This window comes from Pagrus major, chromosome 18 (genome assembly GCF_040436345.1).
Source record: "Pagrus major chromosome 18, Pma_NU_1.0".
Taxonomy (NCBI): domain Eukaryota; kingdom Metazoa; phylum Chordata; class Actinopteri; order Spariformes; family Sparidae; genus Pagrus; species Pagrus major.
Genome location: NC_133232.1, coordinates 12,246,481 through 12,267,297, shown reverse-complemented (window position 1 = coordinate 12,267,297; position 20,817 = coordinate 12,246,481). Strand labels below are relative to the sequence as shown.

The 20,817-nt window shown below is 39.0% G+C and overlaps 1 protein-coding gene across 6 annotated transcripts in view; it reads left to right on the top strand.

The window, feature by feature from the left end:
- The window catches only part of csnk1a1 (casein kinase 1, alpha 1), a 69,602-nt gene that overhangs the window by 8,128 nt on the left and 40,657 nt on the right, over positions 1 to 20,817 (top strand). For all 6 annotated transcript variants that reach the window (XM_073487629.1, XM_073487628.1, XM_073487625.1 and 3 more), the window contains 2 exons: positions 5,472 to 5,598; positions 8,010 to 8,108. In XM_073487629.1, coding sequence (XP_073343730.1) covers positions 5,472 to 5,598; positions 8,010 to 8,108 — 226 coding nt within the window. The remainder of the gene's footprint in view (positions 1 to 5,471; positions 5,599 to 8,009; positions 8,109 to 20,817) is intronic.

Below are 20,817 nucleotides of genomic sequence, written 5' to 3'. Positions count from 1 at the left end.
ATACACACATACACATACACACACACATATATATATATATATATATATATATATATATATATATATATATATATATATATATATATATATATATATATACACATACACATACACATACACATACACATACACATACACACACACGACACGACATACAGAGGACGTGTGCCGTGTAAATATGGACGTGACAGTTATTTTCAGGTTACGGTGAAAAGAAAGAAGTGTCTGAATAAAGTGGTTGTCCCTGATAGTCCGTGCATGTGGGGGTAATTGTTTACTTTAGCGTTATATGTTGGTTTATTATTCTTCGTATTCACACCTCTTTCCTGTGATATATAAGTGTTGCTGTTGTCATTAGATTATGCTGTATAAGTATCACATCAGTATGACAAATATCGTAGCTTTATTAGTGCCAGACATGTAGGCTATGTCATGCTGAGACGTTAGCGAGAAATAATTGTTGTCGGTCTCTATCGCTCTTCTAAACAATGCAAAAGTAATGTTTGTTTGTTCATACGTTCAATTTGTTCACGAGAGAAAGGTAAAGTACTTTCTTACCTGTAATTCGGCCATGGCTAGTGTATGACAGAAAAGTTTTGACGTGAATATTCCAAGCGCTACAGTCGTGCGCGTCCACGAGAACGGTGTGGAGCTACGGAGTCGAAACAGGGAGTGGAGGGGGGAGCACAGTTGTTTCCATCCCAGTCTCATGCGTTTTTCACATGTGTCAAGGTTTACATAAAGACAAGTTTGTTAAGCTTTTAAAAAGTATAAACATAAAATGTGTACATGTTTACATACACAAGTTGGTTATTCTTGCAAAGCACCAAAATTTATATTTTTATGTGTGCCTTTTTATGAAGAAATGTGTATATTTTCTTTTTTACCTTAATTTGTCTTCATAGTTCTTTAGTTCTGTAAATTTAATCTGCAGACTGAAAAACTTGTTGTACTGCAGAACTGTGCTGTTTTCTAACAGTTTGGACTTTTGGCAGTTTATGTAATGGCACATGGGGATAATGACAATTCACAGTTAGTGAGTTTGTAAAAGAAGCACTGTGCTAAGACTTAATGCACTTTTTGATCAGTGTTTCATCTCTGTCAAATTCTGTGAAACTGACAACAAATTTCACTGAATACTAGAGAAATCCTGCACTATACCTTTTTTACAGCCATTTTGTATTCTTCAGTTGGATGGATATCATGATGTATCGTTTTATGATTGTCTTGCAATATATCAATTATCACAGAATTGCTGTATCGTGATATAATTGGTATAGTGGGCAATGTATCGCGTATTGTATCGTGAGGTATCCTGTGATTCCCATGCCAAATTTTTACTTCATAGTTTGCATACATCTAATTTTAGTAGCAAATGTGGCTGAAATCCTTGCACTTGCGAGCCCTGGTGTTGCTTTTCCTTCCCTGTTCTATATCTGGCACGGCCATATATACAATAGCCCGATCCACACTGCCCTTTCAGTACAGAAATCAAGCGCCGATACTCCACCTCACTGTCTGTGTGAAAGTTTCAGATGCAGAGAGAGGACAGTTTCGCTGAGGCTCTGATGTAGTATCACAGCTGCGGCAGAGGCGAGACGGCGTCTTGTGAAAGGAAAAGCCAGAGGCGCGGCTCAGGGGTGCGCGGTCTGACCGTGTTCACATTCTAGCTAAACAGATCCTTCACTCAACCAATAACAGAGAAATGTCCCACACTTTCAACCCACAAAGCAACGTTACAGGACCAAACGACAGTAATGTGGTAAATGGTAGTGTCTTTGGCAACTTGTATGAGGAAAGAAAATAATACTGCATCCATACATGGAAAGGTATCTGTCATCCTGTCTGTTCTGTTTCAGGCAGCAGAGCCCGGAGGCTCCCGCAGTTGAATGGCGGTGATTATGTGACACGATTCAGAGCAAAAAACGTTAGCTCACCATGTGTTTGTCACCTTCCACTATTGTGTTTTTGTAGTTACTGTCTCTGGCAACTTGTATTGAAAAGAAATCACAGCGACTGTCAGCCCTCCCGACCGAGACTTCAGTGAACATTCCCCCAGAAAACCGCATCCCTCCCCGCGAGTGAGTCAGTCAGTCAGCGTCCGCTGTTTACTGATGGCAATTATGTAATTATATAATTTAGAGCAAAAACGCAGCTGTCATTTTCCAGGATGCATGGTGGGGTCAGGATCTCAATCACAATACATTATTAACTGCATCCATATGATGGGTCGGTGGATAAATGTTTAGATTAACAGGTGGAAACTGGGGGAAACAAGTTTTTTTTTTAAAAACACCCAGATCTCAATGTCATGATGTGTGCCGTCACGCCTCTTTGGGTTCCGCAGGGCCGGCGTGCTGTATGAATGACACACTGGTGCGGCATAAACTGCTTGCTTCAGTGTTAACAAAAGAAGGCGGAGAAAAGGCGAGCCTTGGTTGCAGTGATAATGCGGAGTCTCTGTGAAATTTGAATTCTGAATACACACACCTTCTTTACAAATGGCATACTGCTTTATAAGGTATCTGCTGACAAAGGTATAAGCTGTTTGCACCAAGCAGCCTGGATCAGGTTCAGTTCAGTTCATTACACTTTGGAGCTGTTATTTTTGCCTTTCCATTGTCAGAAGTTGTGGTGGATGAACCATGATCCTGTTCATTATCTCCTTGCCTAAAATGTTTTCGAAAACATATTTTAGTGTTCTGTTTTAGGTATAATAAGATATTGTTTGTTAGCTGCCAGAGGCATTACTGTTTCCTTTTTCAAAATGGACTCCAAGTCAAAACCAAGCACCACCCAACTCGCAGTATGTCATCCATTAGTGTGTGTGTGTTTATTGGTCCAGTGCGACACATTGATGCTGGATGTTGTAGGTTTTCTACCTTTCTCAACTTTTCTGTTTTCTCTGGTCATGTAACACCCAATTTCAAAAAGTGAATTGTTATAATGGGTTGTGAAACTACCACCACTATGACTAATGTGGCACTGTTAAAAACGTTTACTTAAAGAACAAAATCTAAATAGTTGAAATTTGGTGAGCACATTGGCCCATATAACACATTTTGGAACTGATTTGTGTTTAAACACTTTCAAATGCAATTTGCAAGCATTGCTTTTCCACATGTAATGCAAGCAGGGACTATTCATTAAAACTTGGTACTTGCAACCGCAACATCTTGTTGGAGCCTGTCAAACCTGCTAATCCTGCTGCCCCTCCTCCATACTCAATACAACCTCGCCTACCTTTATACAGGCACCACCTTTCATTATCTGTCTTTTCCCCATTCCTGCTCTGTTTTCTCCACACTGACTCAACTCTTTCGGTGCAGTTCAAGAGACAAGGCTCCAGTGGTGAAATACAATGTTAAAAGTTTGAAAGAACTCGGCCCTTGAGTGTAATACAACTTTTGTTTTCGATTAAGTGTATAAGTTTGTGAGTATGGCTGAGGTTCCCATTTTCCACATAAATCTTTCTAAAGATCCAAGGTTGTTGCTAAGATGTAAGATATTTACAATATTTGAATACTGAGAGGCTTCGCCATGCCTTTTCTCTGTTCGCCAAGAAATATTCTGATTTATAAAACCTGGCATACGCACAGCAGTTCACAATTTGCTTTGAGAGAGAGAGTGCTCTCACTAGCCATGTTTCCATAAGATGTCAAGCAAATTTTAAGCGAACTTTTGAAAGTTCTCAACGTTGTGTTCTCAAGGCTGATGCTATGTGGAAAATGGGAACCTCAGTCATACTCACAAACCTAAACACTCTCAACAGTAGAGCACACCCTCTTATTGTGTTATCCACCTACAGGCATGCATGCTTTCAAATTAATTAATTGTTGTTAATTTTTAATTGCATTGCTTCAGTGTGCGTTCCAGTCTGTACAGTGAACAACATCCTCTACAACGTAAAACACTGAGGCAGTGTGATTTTGATTTGGGGCTATTTAAATGAAATTATTTTAATTTTGATTTAGATCATTTATCTTAATTTCCAGTTGTGTTTCATATTGTATTTCAGCGTAGTAAGGACATCAGCGAATGTATGGCACTCAGTATACTGGAGCAAAAGACTGAAAATAGTGTCCCCTTTTCTATTCATTAAATTGACAATGAATTTTCAAAAGAAGATTCACACCCCTACCAAGTAATAAAGTACATATGACATATGAGGTGTGACAAGCCAGTCTTTCTAAAATCATCTAAAAAATTCAAATGTTCCGGGGTGGGGGAGGGGACCTCAAAAGCAAGTTTTGAGGGCAAAGCCACAAGCATTGCTGTAACTGCTAATGAACACTCATTCACCTGGCCAACTACACTGGTCAAAAAAGTAATGGGAACGCTTTAATCACATATCAGTTCTAGATGAAAGTTGAAAATCTTTACTGATGTATGTTGTATAATTTTTTGAGAACAAAATGACATAACAATGGTCAACAGAAAACTATAATCATCAACCTTTTTGAGGGCTGGACTAAAAATCACATCGAAAAGTAAAAAATTAAAATCACAGACTGATTCAACTTGCAGGAATTTTATCATGGCAACTCATAATGTGACTTAGTAGTGTGTATGGCCCCCGCAGTCCTGTATGCATTTCAGACAACGTCTGGGCATGCTCCTGATGAGTCAGTGGATTGTGTTGTGGGGGATCAGTGAGCTCCTGGACAGTCTGTGGCGATACATAACGTCCCACAGGTGCTCAATTCGATTTAGGTCAGGGGAACGGGAGGGCCAGTCAATGGCATCAATGCCTTCGTCATCCAGGAACTGCCTACACACTCTGGCCACATGAGGCCGGGCATTGTCCTGCACCAGGAGGAACCCAGGGCCCACTGCACCTGTGTAAGGTCTGACAATGTTTGAGGATTTCACCTCGGTACCTAACAGAATTTACGTGCTACCACCGGATGTGGATAACTCGATCACTTTGTGCGGCGAAATTGGGCATGTTCACCCAGATCTTACGTTGAGAGCAAAGCTGACCTGAGGTGATTAAAAACCTGCATCTACTGCAGAGTCCTGGGTGTAAATGCTGAGTGTAAAGATTCCCACTGCAAACAAAATCCCAATCTTGGCAGGTTTAAGTGGGATTTTTGACCAGTTGAAAGGGATATCTGTCTGTCTATGTCTCTTTCTCTCTCTCACAACCCGGCCGGTCTAGGCAGATAGCCGTTCACCATTGAGTCCGGTTCTGCTGGATGTTTTTTTTTCCTCACCTCTAATGTGTCTGCTGTATCTTGTCTGACTTGTGTATTTGGGGATCAGTCAAATTGAATGTTTTGATAAAACAATGGCCTTGATAACACAAATCCCTTTTTAAGTTGCATGTTAATCCTTTCATAAGGAAGCCAGAGCAGTGTCAGATCTGAGTTCAGCCTTTGAATTAGGTTCAGACAACTTGCTGTGATTGAATCAGTTGGACCACAGACCAAACCTCATACTATTCTTTTTTTTTTTTTTTTTGTCACCAGGTGGTATGGCCAAGAAAAGGACTACAATGTCCTAGTCATGGACCTGCTTGGACCCAGTCTGGAGGATCTGTTCAACTTCTGCTCTCGCCGTTTCACGATGAAGACTGTCCTTATGCTGGCAGACCAGGTAGCTAACACTCACACACCCACCTTTTTATAAAATGTAAATGTAAATTGTAATAAGTACAAGTAATGGGGTGGTGCTGCCTTTCACCAAGCCTGCTCTTGTCAGTGGAGGAAGTATGATCTCTGCTTGGGATTTCTGTTGCTACTTGAGTTCCCTCCCACAGTACAAGACATGCATCTCTGGTGAATATGCTTTTTTTTTTTTAAGCAGGCATTTTGACTTGTCAAAGCAGGACTGCACAGGTGTTACCAATAAAATAAAACATCCCTGCCACACATGTATTAAGGCATGCATAAATATTCTATAATGTGTGTCTGACATGGTTTTTGCAGAAAAAAGTAAACCACACCACATTAAAATCCTTAAAATGGCCCCAATTCTTTCTTTTAAAAACTTAAAGAATATTTTCATATCCATATATTCTTATTTGACTAATAAAACTGCTGAATACAAGATGTCTCAGGCCCTGTACACGTACATGGGTATATCATTAAGTGAAGCTTTTTCAATGCGCTTTGGTCTTCCATACACATGTAAACAGCATTTCAGGTCAGTGAAAACTGAGCTTTTTGGGACTTTCAGTGTTTATCTCTGAACGGGCAGAAACGGAGATTTAGTGGAAACGATGATGCAAACACAAATTTATCAGTGTTTGTAGCATCATTTGCAAATGTGAACTTGGGAGTCCAGTTACGATATTGGAGTTTTTGAGTTTGTACAATGATGGAATCAATGTTTTATTGTTAAATGTTATATTTAGAGAGACACAAATGGACAATGATAATAAAATGATGGAAAAGAGACAAAAACAGCTGCTGACAATGTTTTGCTGATTCTGAGTAGTTTGTTTCCCTGCCTCGGTCATAGTATTTTCTGTAGCTAAGCAACTGAGTATACAATTGCATGTGATATGCGTTTTCAGGCGTGTTGTATGGATGGAGATTATTTCTGAAATGGTGCTAAAACGCTTGTCTGAACAGAGAATTTTTTATTTTTTTTAAATACCCCGAACTCCATTCAGAGTATATGTGAACAGGAGGCTAGAAGTTTTCACACCACACGCAAAATATTGAAAAAGAGCCTTCTTGTCTCAAACTCTGCACCATACACCATTCTGCAAAGTAAAGTTTAAACATTCAACTGTAGGAATGAGAAGAAAAATACATTTTTGACTGGATGGGAACAAGGGCTGTGTTGACCATTTCAGTTCAGGTTACTCACAAAAGAGTTAAAACTGCACATTGAAGTTTATGCCTTTTATGAGGATGTTAATTACTCGTTTCTAAAATATTATTTCCAAAAAAATGCATTTTAAGTGTATTGTCATAACATTGTCAAAATGTCATATGGAAAATGACTATTATCAATAACAATTTTTTAAATCAATTATTCTGAAGTAATACGTACATTGGTACAGTCAACAATATATAGAGGTCAGAAAATGAAAAGTATTTTTTCTCGGTGTGTCCTTAACCCACATTTTACTGCTGCAGTGGGATTTAAGCTGCAACATGTCTGAAAGTACTTTTCATTAACTGTAAACTAGTTGTGTTAAACTGCAGTTCACTGTTTTAGGCTTCATGTTTTTCTGAACAGAAACTCTTTCCTGCTGTGTTTTTTAGCTCAGTTGTGTGCTCATTAGCTCTGTTTAGCTTCCTTAGCCAGCACAGTTGGCTGCTCGTTGGCTGCTAACAGTCAAGGTAGCTAGCTAGCTCCTCTCCTGATGATTTCAAAATGGATATGCAGTGCCCTCTTAGGTTTAATCAAAGCTGCATATTTGCACGGTCCTGCCAGAAAACAATTTGTGACTGAAGGGAGAGATGGACCAGTACCATGGATTCTTTCAGAAACTTCATATTTTTTATTAGGTCTCACAGTGAGTAGCCAAAGGGCCATTGTAATCAGTACTGCCACAGCACTGTGGGGAGAGAGAGAGCGATAACTATGATAACGGCATGAGAAGACACACTAGTAGTCTGTTCAGTTTGTCATTTGCTAAGCCATAGTCTATTAGACCTAAGTATATTTTCTGTTGTCCCTAACTCAAGCCTTGTGGTATGCCATTGCATTTTAGTGGTGCATTGTGATTCTACTTTGAAAGAATATCAGCCAGTATCGATTGTTGGCCAATCAATTGGAGCACCCTTATTATGAACATTAGTTATTTGACTGCACAATTTTTAAAATCTTTCTTTCTTCTGCTATGACACATCAAAGTATCCTCTTTGAAAAATGCATTTTTCTAAATCAAAATTCATTTCAACTAATCTGTCTGATTCCCCCCCCCCCCACTCACACACACACACATTTCTGGACAGATTTGTACGTTGAATTGTCACTTTCATTGAACACATTTCAGTACATTAGTAACTTTCGGAAATATTTAACTATGTCCTCTTTCTCATCTTCAGATGATCAGCAGAATTGAATATGTACACACAAAGAACTTCATCCACAGAGATATTAAACCAGACAACTTTCTCATGGGCATCGGCCGTCACTGTAATAAGGTAAGACCCGTCCAGGACCTCTAAATACTGCAGGTTTGCATTATTGAAGGTCTATATAGAGCTGTTGGCAGGCAACAATCCCTAAGGATGGTGTTTTAGTGTTTAGCTCGGCTGTAGCCATGTAACTCCATAGTCCTAATGCCTATCTGATCTACTAATTTAGTCAAGAAATGGTGATCTTTTCATGGTGATGTCATATTTATACTTACTACTTAAAAAAGAACATTTTCATAGCTATGACTCATTAGCACTGCTGATTCAGAAAACAAACTTTGTAATTGGCACTTGGTCCATGGAATGTTTTTGTAAGCCTTCAAACAAACAAACTGTCTAACTCTCTTTGACTGACGGCAACCTGTATGACAAATGATCTAAAACTGTTTCAGGAGTTCTGAAAAAGTTAAGTGTTAAATGATGACATTCCTGGTGCGCAAACTATGAGGGACATTTTTTAAATTTCCACAGTTAAATAACATTACAAAGTCGTACTCATTTAACTTTTGGGTCATTTTTTGCCAACTCTTTTCCCCAAAGCATTTCAAGGATTTTCTTGAAACTTTTATGAGAGAGAGTTACACATATTATGTACAAAAACACACAAAGAAAATATTTTACTACATCATCTAATGATTTTTTTTTTCAAAATAGCTAATTTTCAGTTGAGTTCAGTTCATTGGCTGTAATATCACATTGTATGATTTTATTTCATAGGTCAATATCTGTACTGTGTTGCCTTCAAGGTTTTCCATCTTTGTGTGATCTCTGAGCATGTTTTTTCATTGGGTTCAGAAAATTTGTAGGTTACAGCTTGTAATGGCTTGGTTAGTTGCGTAGTAGATGATGTCACCTTGTACGTAACGTAATTTTTTTTTTTTTTTTGCAAGTTCGCGAATTGCCCCCGAAAGTAAATGATAGACCGGCTGTGATGAGCCGGTCTATTTAACGCCTATGAAAATTGAAACCTGCAGGGGTGAAAATATAATTAAACCTTTGGAGGGCAAAATTACATTAATTCCTGAGACGCCAAAAGTAGTGCTGTAACTGTAATGAACACCCCATTACCCAGCCCGCCGTGTGTTTACAGTGATTTACTGGGGGGGGGGCAAATTATATATTTCACAGGATTGGGGGTAATGTCCCCCCCGTCCCCCTGGGATTTATGGCTATGGGATTTGAACAAGCTATTTTATGTGTGACTCCTATCACCTACTGCTTGACTGTTACATCAACTGCGTGTGGCTAGCTAGTTGTCAGTGATTCTGAAGTTATTCATTCTTAACGCTCCTTTTTCTAGAATTAACTGGCAGCACTGCAGTGGTGTATTAAACAGTGTTAATTGACTTGAATTTAACAGCATTTTCAATGATAAAATAACTTCAATTATGATGATCTTTTATAAATAACTATGTAGAATAATCGTCCATCTCTGATGGAATCTGACGATTGTCTTTGATTAACGGCTGTTGTGCATCACGGTGCCCCTCACGCACCCTATGGCCAGCCTTCAGGATGAGGAAAACAGTCAGTGCATTTATTCATATCAACATGGATCTTCCATCTTTCACAGAGCTGTGTTCTCCCGTGTAAATGCAAATGATTGTGTTTGCTGTAACATTACTGTGCGACACTTGCTCAAAGTTTTTATCCCTTCTGTGAGAATGATAGCCAAGAATCTGTGTTCATCATTGCTTGCTTCAGTGTAATCATTTACCCGATGCTGGCTGGTATAATTGTTGAGCTGACATATTCAGGTAAGCGCAAAGTTCCTCGTTTATGTGCTTAATACTTAACTCGTGTGAGTGAATTGGTCTGGATCTGAAGTGTCAGCAGCAAGAAAAAATACAACTTCAGTTTCTAAAGTTGTAAGATGGAGTCCTCCATTTCTAGGCATTCTTGAGTGTTTGAAAGCACAAAATAATATAATGTTAGTTTCTTAAGTTATAAGAAGGCACCCTCTCTGTTGATATGCACTTATTGCAGGCGTGTAAATTGACCTAGATATGAAGCGTCCATTGCACAAAATCATATAGGCCTACTGTTGGAGATAAAACACAGCCCTCTTCTCCTGTCTTCCCCTGTCTTCTTCCTCCTCCTCTCCTTTATGTTATATATAACATAAAAACTATATATATATATAAAAAACTATATATATATATTCTCTCTTTTGTGCGAAGGAAAAAAATCATCTTTACAAAAGAATAACTGACCTGTTTTAAGGTCATTCAGCCCTTCTTTATACTATCTGTGAATGAGCACAAATTCAACCATACAAATTTATGAAGCCAACCTGTAATATAACCTTCTTTCCCATGACAGACTTTATGATATTTTTTTTTGTTAAAAGCCCCTTTGGCCTGCTTTACCTACAGCTGCATACTCAGTGAGGAGTGTTTCAATACATAGCCCAACAAAATATTACAAAACAAATTAATGTAATTAAAGTTAAATGTATACACAATTAGAAAAGCAATAAAATATAAAAGGCACCATCCAGATGCTGTTAATGCTTGGCCATTATGGTCCATTTTCTTCTAGAATCTCCTCAAACATATCATGCCCTCTTTGTTTGTGGCCTCATGCTCTTTGGGTGATCAGCCCTCTCTCAAGTAGCTGCAGGCCTATCCATTAGTTGTGCGCAATGTTTAACATACTAATCAAAGTAGTGGTCCTTATGTCTTGGATCCAGTGAGGTTGCCATGCTGAACTTGGGCTTGGACTCCATTAGAACAAAGTGTTTGTTTACAGCCTCTAATAATGCGGTCTTGGTTGTGTTAATACCATGGTCTGTGTGACCCTCTACTTTAAAGAAGTCTCATAGTGATTAGGCTTTACACGATCAGGATTTTTGGGGCCGATCACCGATTAGTGAGTTTAAATAAACCGATCACTGATGAGGGAGCAATATGTGTATTTAAATAACTTGTTAATTTACTGTATATACTTATGTACTGTTTACTGAGTATCAACAGAAGTATTCTCAAGCATTTTTGCCAATGTTTAACCATCTTTGCCATGCCCCAAACTGACAGAGATGCAAGAGTAAAACATCTATGACTTCTAGAGGGCATTCAAGGACTGGCCAGACATAAGTTCAAAGTTCAGTCAGGTCAAACGAAAATAACTTGAGACAGAAATAATGGGTGCAACAACTTACTGCGTGGATCAAAGTATGCCAGCAAACGTTGAAATGCGGGGTTCTCCACAATATTAAATGGCAGGTCAGCACGATAAACTCCATAAGTTTCCTTGTGCCACCCCTTGCCTTCTCACTGTCACGGCTATACGGATGGGTACTGTCAAAAGTAGTTTACTTTAGCATTCGTTTCGGTGTTTGTTTTTCTTTTTCCACGCTCCGTTTCTTGAATCCAGGTGCCTGATTAAATTTGTCGTGTTGGGGCATTTAGCAGATGCTCCCCAACGAGGTACTGTAGTGTTGCACGGATTGTGGGTGGCTTGGGTTGTGTCTGTCTTGTTCGCTTTGGGGGGTGGGGCGGTGGCGTGTTTGTTTGATTCCGACAGCTAATGATTCAAGATTCAAAAAACGTTATTGTCCGTCACATCGTGACAGGGCTCAAAACTAGCTGTCGGGTTCGGGCAGGCGTGTCGGTGGTGTGGAGCTTCTTCGGAGTGGGTGGGACACAGGCCGTCTGCAATCTATGCAACAGGAGCATCTGCACGGAGTTTCAGCACGACAATGACGTCATTGATCGGATCGGCGAATTAAGACATTACAGCCGATCTCACAAATTGCATAACATGAAAAATATCGGCCGATCCGATATATCAGATCAGAAAAGAGGGACGGCTGTAGCTCAGTGGGTAGAGCAGGTAACTAGCGATCAGAAGGTCGCTGGTTCGGATCCCGGCTCCCCTGGGCGGAACTGAGCTACATGTCGAAGTATCCTTGAGCAGATGGCACCTTAAGTGGCCATCAGAAAGGGCCCTGTGATGAGCTGGTGACTCGTCCAGGGGTGTACCCTGGCCTTCGCCCATAGAGTAACTGGGATTGGCTCCAGTAACCCCCGCAACCCCCTGAAAGGGGGATAAGGCAGTAACATCCCCGCGACCCTCACGGAAAAAGTGGCAGATAATGAGATGAGAGATTGGCAGAAAGCCTAATAGTGATATGTGAAAAAATTGTTCACTTTTTCATAAAAGCCAAAATTTGGTACAGTTGTACGGTTTAGGGCCCTTACCATTTTCAGATATGAAGCCATCACAAAAATGACGGTCATGGTGCCATTTCACTTTCCCCCATAAGTTTTATTATGTTTTTGGCAGCATATCTCGTGAACCAAACATGATGACACAGAAAAGGTGATGTCTACCCCAATGTTTGGTGGTCAAGGATAACTTGTTCAGGTGAAGCGGTTCTGGTGATTTCAGTCATATTGCGACAAAGAAACTAGAAAACATCTTGAGATGGGAACATACCAGCTACCATGCCCGTTAACATGTTGACACATGAGTCATAACTTATTTATTACATGAGTACTCAGTAATCATAGGTCAGACCACACCCATCTTCAAAACGTCTTCAAACTTCATTTTGAACTCAACTACACACCTGGAAAGTTTCATGACTGCAGCTTGCACAGTTATGGTGCTATCACATTGATAAAATGTGTTCACAGACAGACATATCACCTGGCAAAGTACTCAAATCAACTTCTGTGGCTGGTTTCCATTACATTAGGTGTCACCAGGACCACATTTTGCCATGATATATACATACACAAACTTTTTGTTAATTAACCCTGACACAACCCTGATACATTTAAGAACTACATTCAATATGAACCTTGTGTCGTAAAGATCTTGATGTGGCTAGAACTACTGAATATTTTTTAGACACAGCTGTCTGCAGAATGCATAGCTATGAGACAATGTATCTATCTGTAGCTATGACAACCGGTTCACCTTTACAGGTACACTAACTGAGCCATCTGTGAGTTTGTGGCATCACTCTCTCTTTTCCCTCCGTTAAGGAACCTCCCTCTAAACTGCAGCTGTGTTGGATGGCTTCAGTAGGTTTTTAATTGGGCAACTCCCTTCCTCATTGTCTCGCTGATTTAGGCCCATGCCATCTTTGGGGGGCTCAACAGTTGAACCTGGTACCACCTCCACTGCAACTGTCCACTCAATGAGAGAGCAGGTTAAAAGAATATAAAACAGTCACTGTGGTAACGGGTATAATATAAAAGGATTAAGCTTTAAAAATTCTTCACAACATGCATGCAACTGAAATGATATTATGAAGTCTCAACTAGCTTCTCAGGTGCTGTTATTTCCTTGTCACGTCACTGAATTCACCATTAACTGTTCACCTGAACAATTTATGATGTCTGTGTTAACATTGTCATCACTCACCATCAAAACATATGGGCAGACCTCACCTGTGTTATCATGCTTGGTTCAGGAGATATTCTGCCAAACAATTAATCTATGGCGGATAAAAATGGGGCTGCCTGAACAATCTTATCACTTATCACCTGGAGTATCTAGTTTCCTTCTCAAAATGTACCTGAATATAACCAGAATTATATTTAAAAAATAGAAATAAATTAATTATATTACAGAGTGCAAACATAATTCATATAATCATTAAGCAGTTGGATGTGATAGTGGGATCAAGGAGCCCTGGTCTATTGGTCAAAGCCTAAAGAAGACATCTGGCTGAGTGGATGATGTCAGAAATTGGTGCAGATAAGTTTTAAATTGGGAAATAATGTGTGTAGAGCCACGGATCTAAGATTATTATTTTGTCCGGACTCTCTAGTATGCAACTAACCAATCCATTACAAGCTGTAACTTGGACATTTTCTGAACCAAATAAAAAGCAGGGTTAATAGTATCACAAATGTATACAATCTTCAAGTCAACACAGCACAAATATCTACCAATGAAATTAAACCACTGAATGTGAAAAGTCTGAAAAATTAGCTGCTATTCAAAATATTTTATAAAAAATGCTCAGTTTTATTAACCTTTCTTTGTGTGCACTGAATACTAACTGTGTCACTGACTGACACTGACAAAGTTTCAAGGAAATTGAAATGATCCTTCTTGAGTATAATATACAGTCAAATATCATTTAGTTTCTAAGCTACGTTTTGAAAAATCAGTGGTACTCGTTTTTGTGCATGACCAAATAACTTCTAGATGTGATAGAATAATACTACACAGAATCAAGCTTTTCTTGAACTTTTTGAGAAAATCCAAGAGATGTACTCGAAGGGCCTAAGTGAGTTAGGTATTATTTAAAACAAAAATCAGCATTAAAAATCTCTATCATTTAGTATCAATATAAGAACTTTTAAAACAAATGCCTTTACCATATAATTTTATAATCTCTAAAACATCAGTCATCACATCAGTGTGTTTTATGCACACCTACATGCAAATTTTATAGAACAGATGTGCATAGAAATAAAAAAAACCTTGGTTAACCAGTTATAGCCAAAAATCACAAATGCACAGAACCTGTGACCTTGGAATTGGAAGGTTCCATCTGCATTTAAAGTGGTTTGGAGATACTGACCTTTTAAGTTTTCACATTCAACATAGAAAAATTGACATGCACATATTTCTTGTACTTGTCTAAGGCACCCTAGTATGGAAGACTAGATAGGTCCTAATGACAGTAATGGATAGGCAAAGACATTAATAGATTGACAATCAAATAACTGATGAAATATATTGATTAAAGAAATAATCACTTGGAGACCCACCAGCATTGGGGCTAATACTAGGCTGAGGACTTCAGTCCAAGATGATTTAGGCTATTAATCTTAAACCAATACTATACAATACATAGTGCAGTTTTTCTCATATATAGGCTATACTTGGGCAGCCTTGTCTAGGTATGCAGTCGTGGTCAAAGGTTTATATACACTTGTAAAGAACATGTATGTCATGGAAGTTTTCCATTCCAATGACTTCTACAGCTCTCATTTTTCTGTGATGGAATGAGTGGAACACATACTACTGTGTCACAGAAAATATTCATGAAGTTTGGTTCAATAATGACATTATTGTAGGTCTTTTAACCATGACTGTATATCTCCCGCCCAAGCAGATAAAATCCAAATTCCATCTTTTCTTTCCATTTCTTCCATTCCAAGAGTTCACGACATCATCTCATGCAGTGAGATGAGTAACATGCAAGAAAACAGTACACCTTTAAAGTTGTCAGTAGCTGCCAGTCTTATACCCAGTGTTTCCCAGGGGCTCATATAAATTGAGTAGGTCCACACAGTTATTCACGGTAGACACAGAAAGTATGTCGAAAGTTGCAGAAATGCACATGTACTTCCGGGCGACTTTTGGAAACAATGGAAACCCACCCTGATTATCGTGCCACCAGGCAAGTTGGTCTGCTTTGGCGTCTATGGGCACCTCCTGCAGGTAGCGTGTGAGTTCGCTATCGGCTGGAGCTCTCTTGGGTGTGGCTGCGGAGGTGGTTTCCTGTGACTTAAGCCGGTCTTTTTTTGCCGCTTGGGGTGCCCCCTGCTTGCACCATGAACCTTTCCTCTTCAACAGGTGATGCACTGGCACTGCTCCCTCCATCCTCCATCTTGAACATCTCCTTAATCACCGTTTATTTTGTCTCCCCTATGTCCACCTGTTTCCCCTTGAATGTTGGGTCCAGCTAGCAGCCAAAAGGTTTTGCAGGACACCTGCTCTGTACTTCTCCTCCAGAACACTGCACATCTTTTGCTTAATGTCCGAAGTTAATGGGTTCAAAACATCTTCAGTCAGGTGGTTCAGGACAGGTTTAACTGATGATTCAATAACATAGTTCTCACCAGACAGCAGATCCGTAAACTCAGCCACTGGTTTTCATGCTGCATTCACAGACAAAAGTTCAGCGATGTCCTGCCAGCTTGGAATTGGATGTCGATTGCGCCGTTCATCCGAAACTCTTTAATAGCTAGGGTTTTCTCCAAGACTCTGTCCACCATTTCTGTTTGATGCTCCATCTCATAGCACAGTCCTATATTGACAGTTTAATTATTGAGCTGAAATTAGGCTACATCTGTTAAGTCATTCAAAAAATAATACAGGCTACATTTTAAACGTACTATTTGCTTCAGTATATTTTTATGAATGAAAACATTTAAATCATCTCAGCAAGCCAACAATAGGCAAATATCTCGGACTGCAGTGCCATGTTAACTGGCATTAAATGTTTTATTAGGCCTATGTTGACAAATTTGAGGCTACATTTTAAATGATTACTCATTTCAATATATGTTGGTAAAAAAAAAAAAATGCATTAAAATCATCCGGACAAGCTAAAAGAATATGGGTAACAGGTTATCTCAAGGACTGCAATGCCTGCATGTTAACTGTTATTAAGTGTTTGTAGACCTATGTTGATGAATTTGAATGCAGGCTGAAAAGTTTTTTTTATTGAGTGTGACATCTATACAATCGGATCATTAATATAACTTTGTCCATAGTTACAGAGTTGTTGTTGTTGTTCTTCTTCTTTCTCTGCCCTGATAGCTGCATGGTAGCTTACTTGGTGATACCTCAAATTTGTTGTTTCCTCATTTCATTGAGGTTGTTTTGGCACAGATTTTACATATTGCCTCATCGAAAGTTGCTGGCTCTCCTTTTTCAGTTGTCTGAAAGACAAAATGTTCCCAAAGGCATTCAGTTTAGTCCCCAGTGCAGTTGCCATTGTTTCTGGCTGACTGCAAGGTGAGGTGAAACCAAGTGCAGTTTTGATTGTTGCTTGCCATCCTTCGCAGCTGCCTTGTTAATATAGTGGTATTTAGTCATGTAAAAGCTTTTATCATGAAATCAGCATTACAGGAAAGTTGCGTTTACACCAGCAGTAACTAAACATGACTCCCAAAACAGCTGAAAGTGATCACAATGAAATTAAAACACAGCCGATGTTTGAAAGTACAAATGGTACGAGAGAAACTTTCTGCACAAACATGAGTTGAGTATTGATTCGTAACACCAAGTTGTTTGAGGGGGAGGCGGGTGCTTGGTACGGGGTAGCTGCATTTGCGAGGAGTCACTGCAGCCCTACTCCAGAGCAGGTCCATCCAAAACTGGTGATGGAAAAGCAAATGGACGTGACTCAGTTTGACTTGGAAAAGTGCTGGTGGAAAAACGCAGTATGTATCTTCTGGCACCAGAAGGGCTCTGTAGGCCTAAGAATTAAAGTACATTAGGTGTGATGATAAGCCAGTCAGTCTGACAATGTTATTAGAATGTTAATCACTTGAACTGTCGGTGGTTTTAATGTTGTGGCTGATTGTGCTTTACTCACTGGTCTTTTTAGTGACCTGGCTGTATGAAGCCTCAGTAGCTTTTTATAGCAAACTAGAACTTAAGTTTCTAAAGTTACAAGAAGGATGCCTCTTTTTATATGCTTTATTCAAGAGTGTGTGACAGTCTGAAATAATAAAATGTTACTTCTACCTATTCAAGGAGGAGAATTTTTCAATACCTTACCTAACAAAAACATTTTTTTTGTGAAACATAAATTAATGTAATTGAATTTAAACAAGTTTAGTGGCTGTTCAAAACATGCTCTTAAGCACAGATTATGTGGTTTGTGAGGGGTTAACAGATCTAGTCGTAATCTTCTTGAACTGCTCACTTGGGCCTCCCTGATAATATCAAACATGCTTTCATATTTACAATGTAACATTTAGATGCTGGTCATGTACTTTTCAAGCTGGACCACAGCAACCAGTGAGAGCCATATCAGAGCAGTTGACTGTGCTGCAAAGCAAAATTAAATATTTTAGCCCTTGAGACTGACGTTAGATTGCATTCTACTTTTGACTGAAACTTAAAACTCACCACTAGGTGAGTACTCTGAAGAATGGAAAACCTTCTTCTATAACCGAACTGAACTAAACAGGCAGATGATATTGTCTCATATCGATCGTGGGGCACCTTAATTAATTTGAATCAAAATGTTATTGAGGCAGACTTTTGGTATTTTTCTACCAACAATTATTGCTGCGAATAGTCAAACCAAGCTGCACCTATTTGCTTTTCCACCTCCATTTTTAGCGTACAGTGTTGAGCGATGGACTTCGCAGAGCGGCACCACAGAGCCACATTGTTAGCTGTCATCAGTTAAAGACGCACCTTCAAGCAGCTAGTGCAGTTGGGATGGAAAACGCCATTTGTACTATTTGCTGATATAACATATTTGTCAAAGAATTGATATGTTGTATTGTCATACAACTGGTGATTTACACCCTTTTCCTAATGTGCACCTCATTTGTCTCTTCTCCAGTTTCAGCCGATGGCCTGACCACGCAAAGTGCTCTTCACGCACGTTGTTTAACAACCTAATCTTTATGGCAAACCTAATATCTGAGATCCAGTGAGGTTGCCATGGAAAAAGTGGGATTGGACTCCATTTTAGCAAAGCATATGTTTACAATCTCTAATAATGCAGTCTTTGTTGTTTTAATACCATGGTCTGTCAGCCGCCGCTTAAGACATCTCAGGGCAGAGCTCAGCAAAGCTCATTGGAATATCTTGCAAACTGCAAGTTGCTAATCTTTCTCTGAAAGAATGAAATACTTCTACATCGCTGAAAATTTCTTTCACTTGTCTTTAACAACAATCCAGCACATGCGCACATCACATTGCCAAAGTAGAACAGACATATCTTGCCCAAGGAGACTTGCACATGCAGCTTGAGCGGGGGATCGAATCACCAACTTTCCAATTAGTGGACGATTGTTCAACCTCAACAGTTGCCCTGCCTCATGGTTTGGTAGAAGTAAAGAACTTTGTTTGACATGGCATCAAATTATTGATAACCCCCAGGGATTGATTCACAAGCGTCATCCTGAAATAAATATTACAGTATTGATATATTTCATAACTGTTTTATTGTCAGTTGATTAAGTTTTATTTTCTACTCGATTTATTGATTTATCGTCTCCCACATTTGCTTCAACTTTTAGTGATACAAGTTAGTGATATGAATCTAAGAGTTAGTGACTATTTACACACAAATCCAGTTCAGGGCATGATAACATGAGGTTAGTGAAAATGTTTAGCAATTAGCAGCAAGAAAACAGAATTTCGAATATTTGTTGTAATTTGTCAAATAACCAGAGAGATCGGAATATTTAGCCACTGCACAATTCGATTCAACTTTAGAGGGATACAGTGTGATTTATAAAACAATTAATGATGCATCCTCATTCCTGAAAGTTGTTGATTTCTATATTAAGTATTTTCTCATTGTGTGATTACTTGCTACTTCTTAAACATAGTGTAATTGTTATGATCCATCGTTAAAAGAACAGATCAATTTAGTTCAGATCAGTTATCCTTGCTGACTCTCAGCCATCCTCACCAAAACTGAAAACGCAAGATATGCAAGATTAGAACACACAATGCATATAGTTTGGTCCATGTTTTTCCGTGCATTTGTTTTAGTCATAAGGAACGTACAGCCGAAACTTAGAAACTTGTTACAGGTGATTGATCATAATGTTAAGAATTTGGGGAAGGAAAGGAGAATGTCCAAAATGATCAAATAAAGGCCCTACATAAATACATTAAATTTCCTTAAGTTATACAATTCCGCCTTCATCGTAAAGATGGTTGTTGGTGGTCGGTTGGCGGATGGTGTAGCCCAGCTTCTCCGTGCTGTAATCTTGCTAAAGAACTGATTCTGCATGCTGGACAATGATGCTGGTTCTTTAGCTAGCCATGCAACAAAAAATATGCAATATTGTCATTTTCATTTTGTCAAATGATGTCATTTGTTTACATCCAATCGTGTGTTTTATCAAGTTGCCTGAAATTCAAATGGAATATTCTGTGCCCAATAATTTGAGCCCTTGCAGACAGGCAACGTTTGGCTAAATTAAAACATGGGATGCGTGTTACAGTGTACACTCTGCAGCCCAAAAGGTGTGAGACACAGCCCAACCTCCACTGATGTTTCCTGCTTATTGACTTTATGTAACAGCCTTTCTGCAACCAGTTTTTAAACCCTGCCACTGCAGTCTGGGAACATTTGTTACGAACGTTCATTTATTGAAAGGAAAGGTTCAGGTTAATCTGGAATACATATGATGGAATTGTTTTAAATGAACAGCTTTGAGGATTACTTAATTCCATAATCAATAGGAAAACATTTTTCTAAATGATGAATATGGCATATCTATTACTTAACAACTGTCTACCACACACACCAATTTACATACAAAGTCTTAATGTTTGGTCTCAGGCTACTGAACAGAACGTGTGAGGCAACACAAAGCATTTGATCAGTAAGCTATTGTTGGCAGTAGTTTTTTGTTTTTTTTTCCAGTAGACTGCTTGGTGGTGTTAGGGCCCCTAGCAGTGTTGGAAATTAACTTTTTTGTCCACCTGCCAATACGGCTAGTGGATTCCAAAATCTACAAGCCACTCAGTTTTTTTTAACCAGCCCTTATTTTAACTGACAGCTTTCGAGATGAAGGGAAATAAAACATCTACAATATTCAAGCAACATGCAATTTATAAGGTAAATATTTGAACTCTTAAGGAAAATATTGATGTGCTCTCTTTCTCTTGCTCATACACACAACATTATGCTCTTCTCCAACAGGGATGCCTTGAAGCTGGTTAGTGCCACAGTTGTAGCCATTTCCCCCAGGGCCGATTTTCTTCTGACTAAACACTGACTGAGAAGCAAGATTATCATTGTATTGTTTTA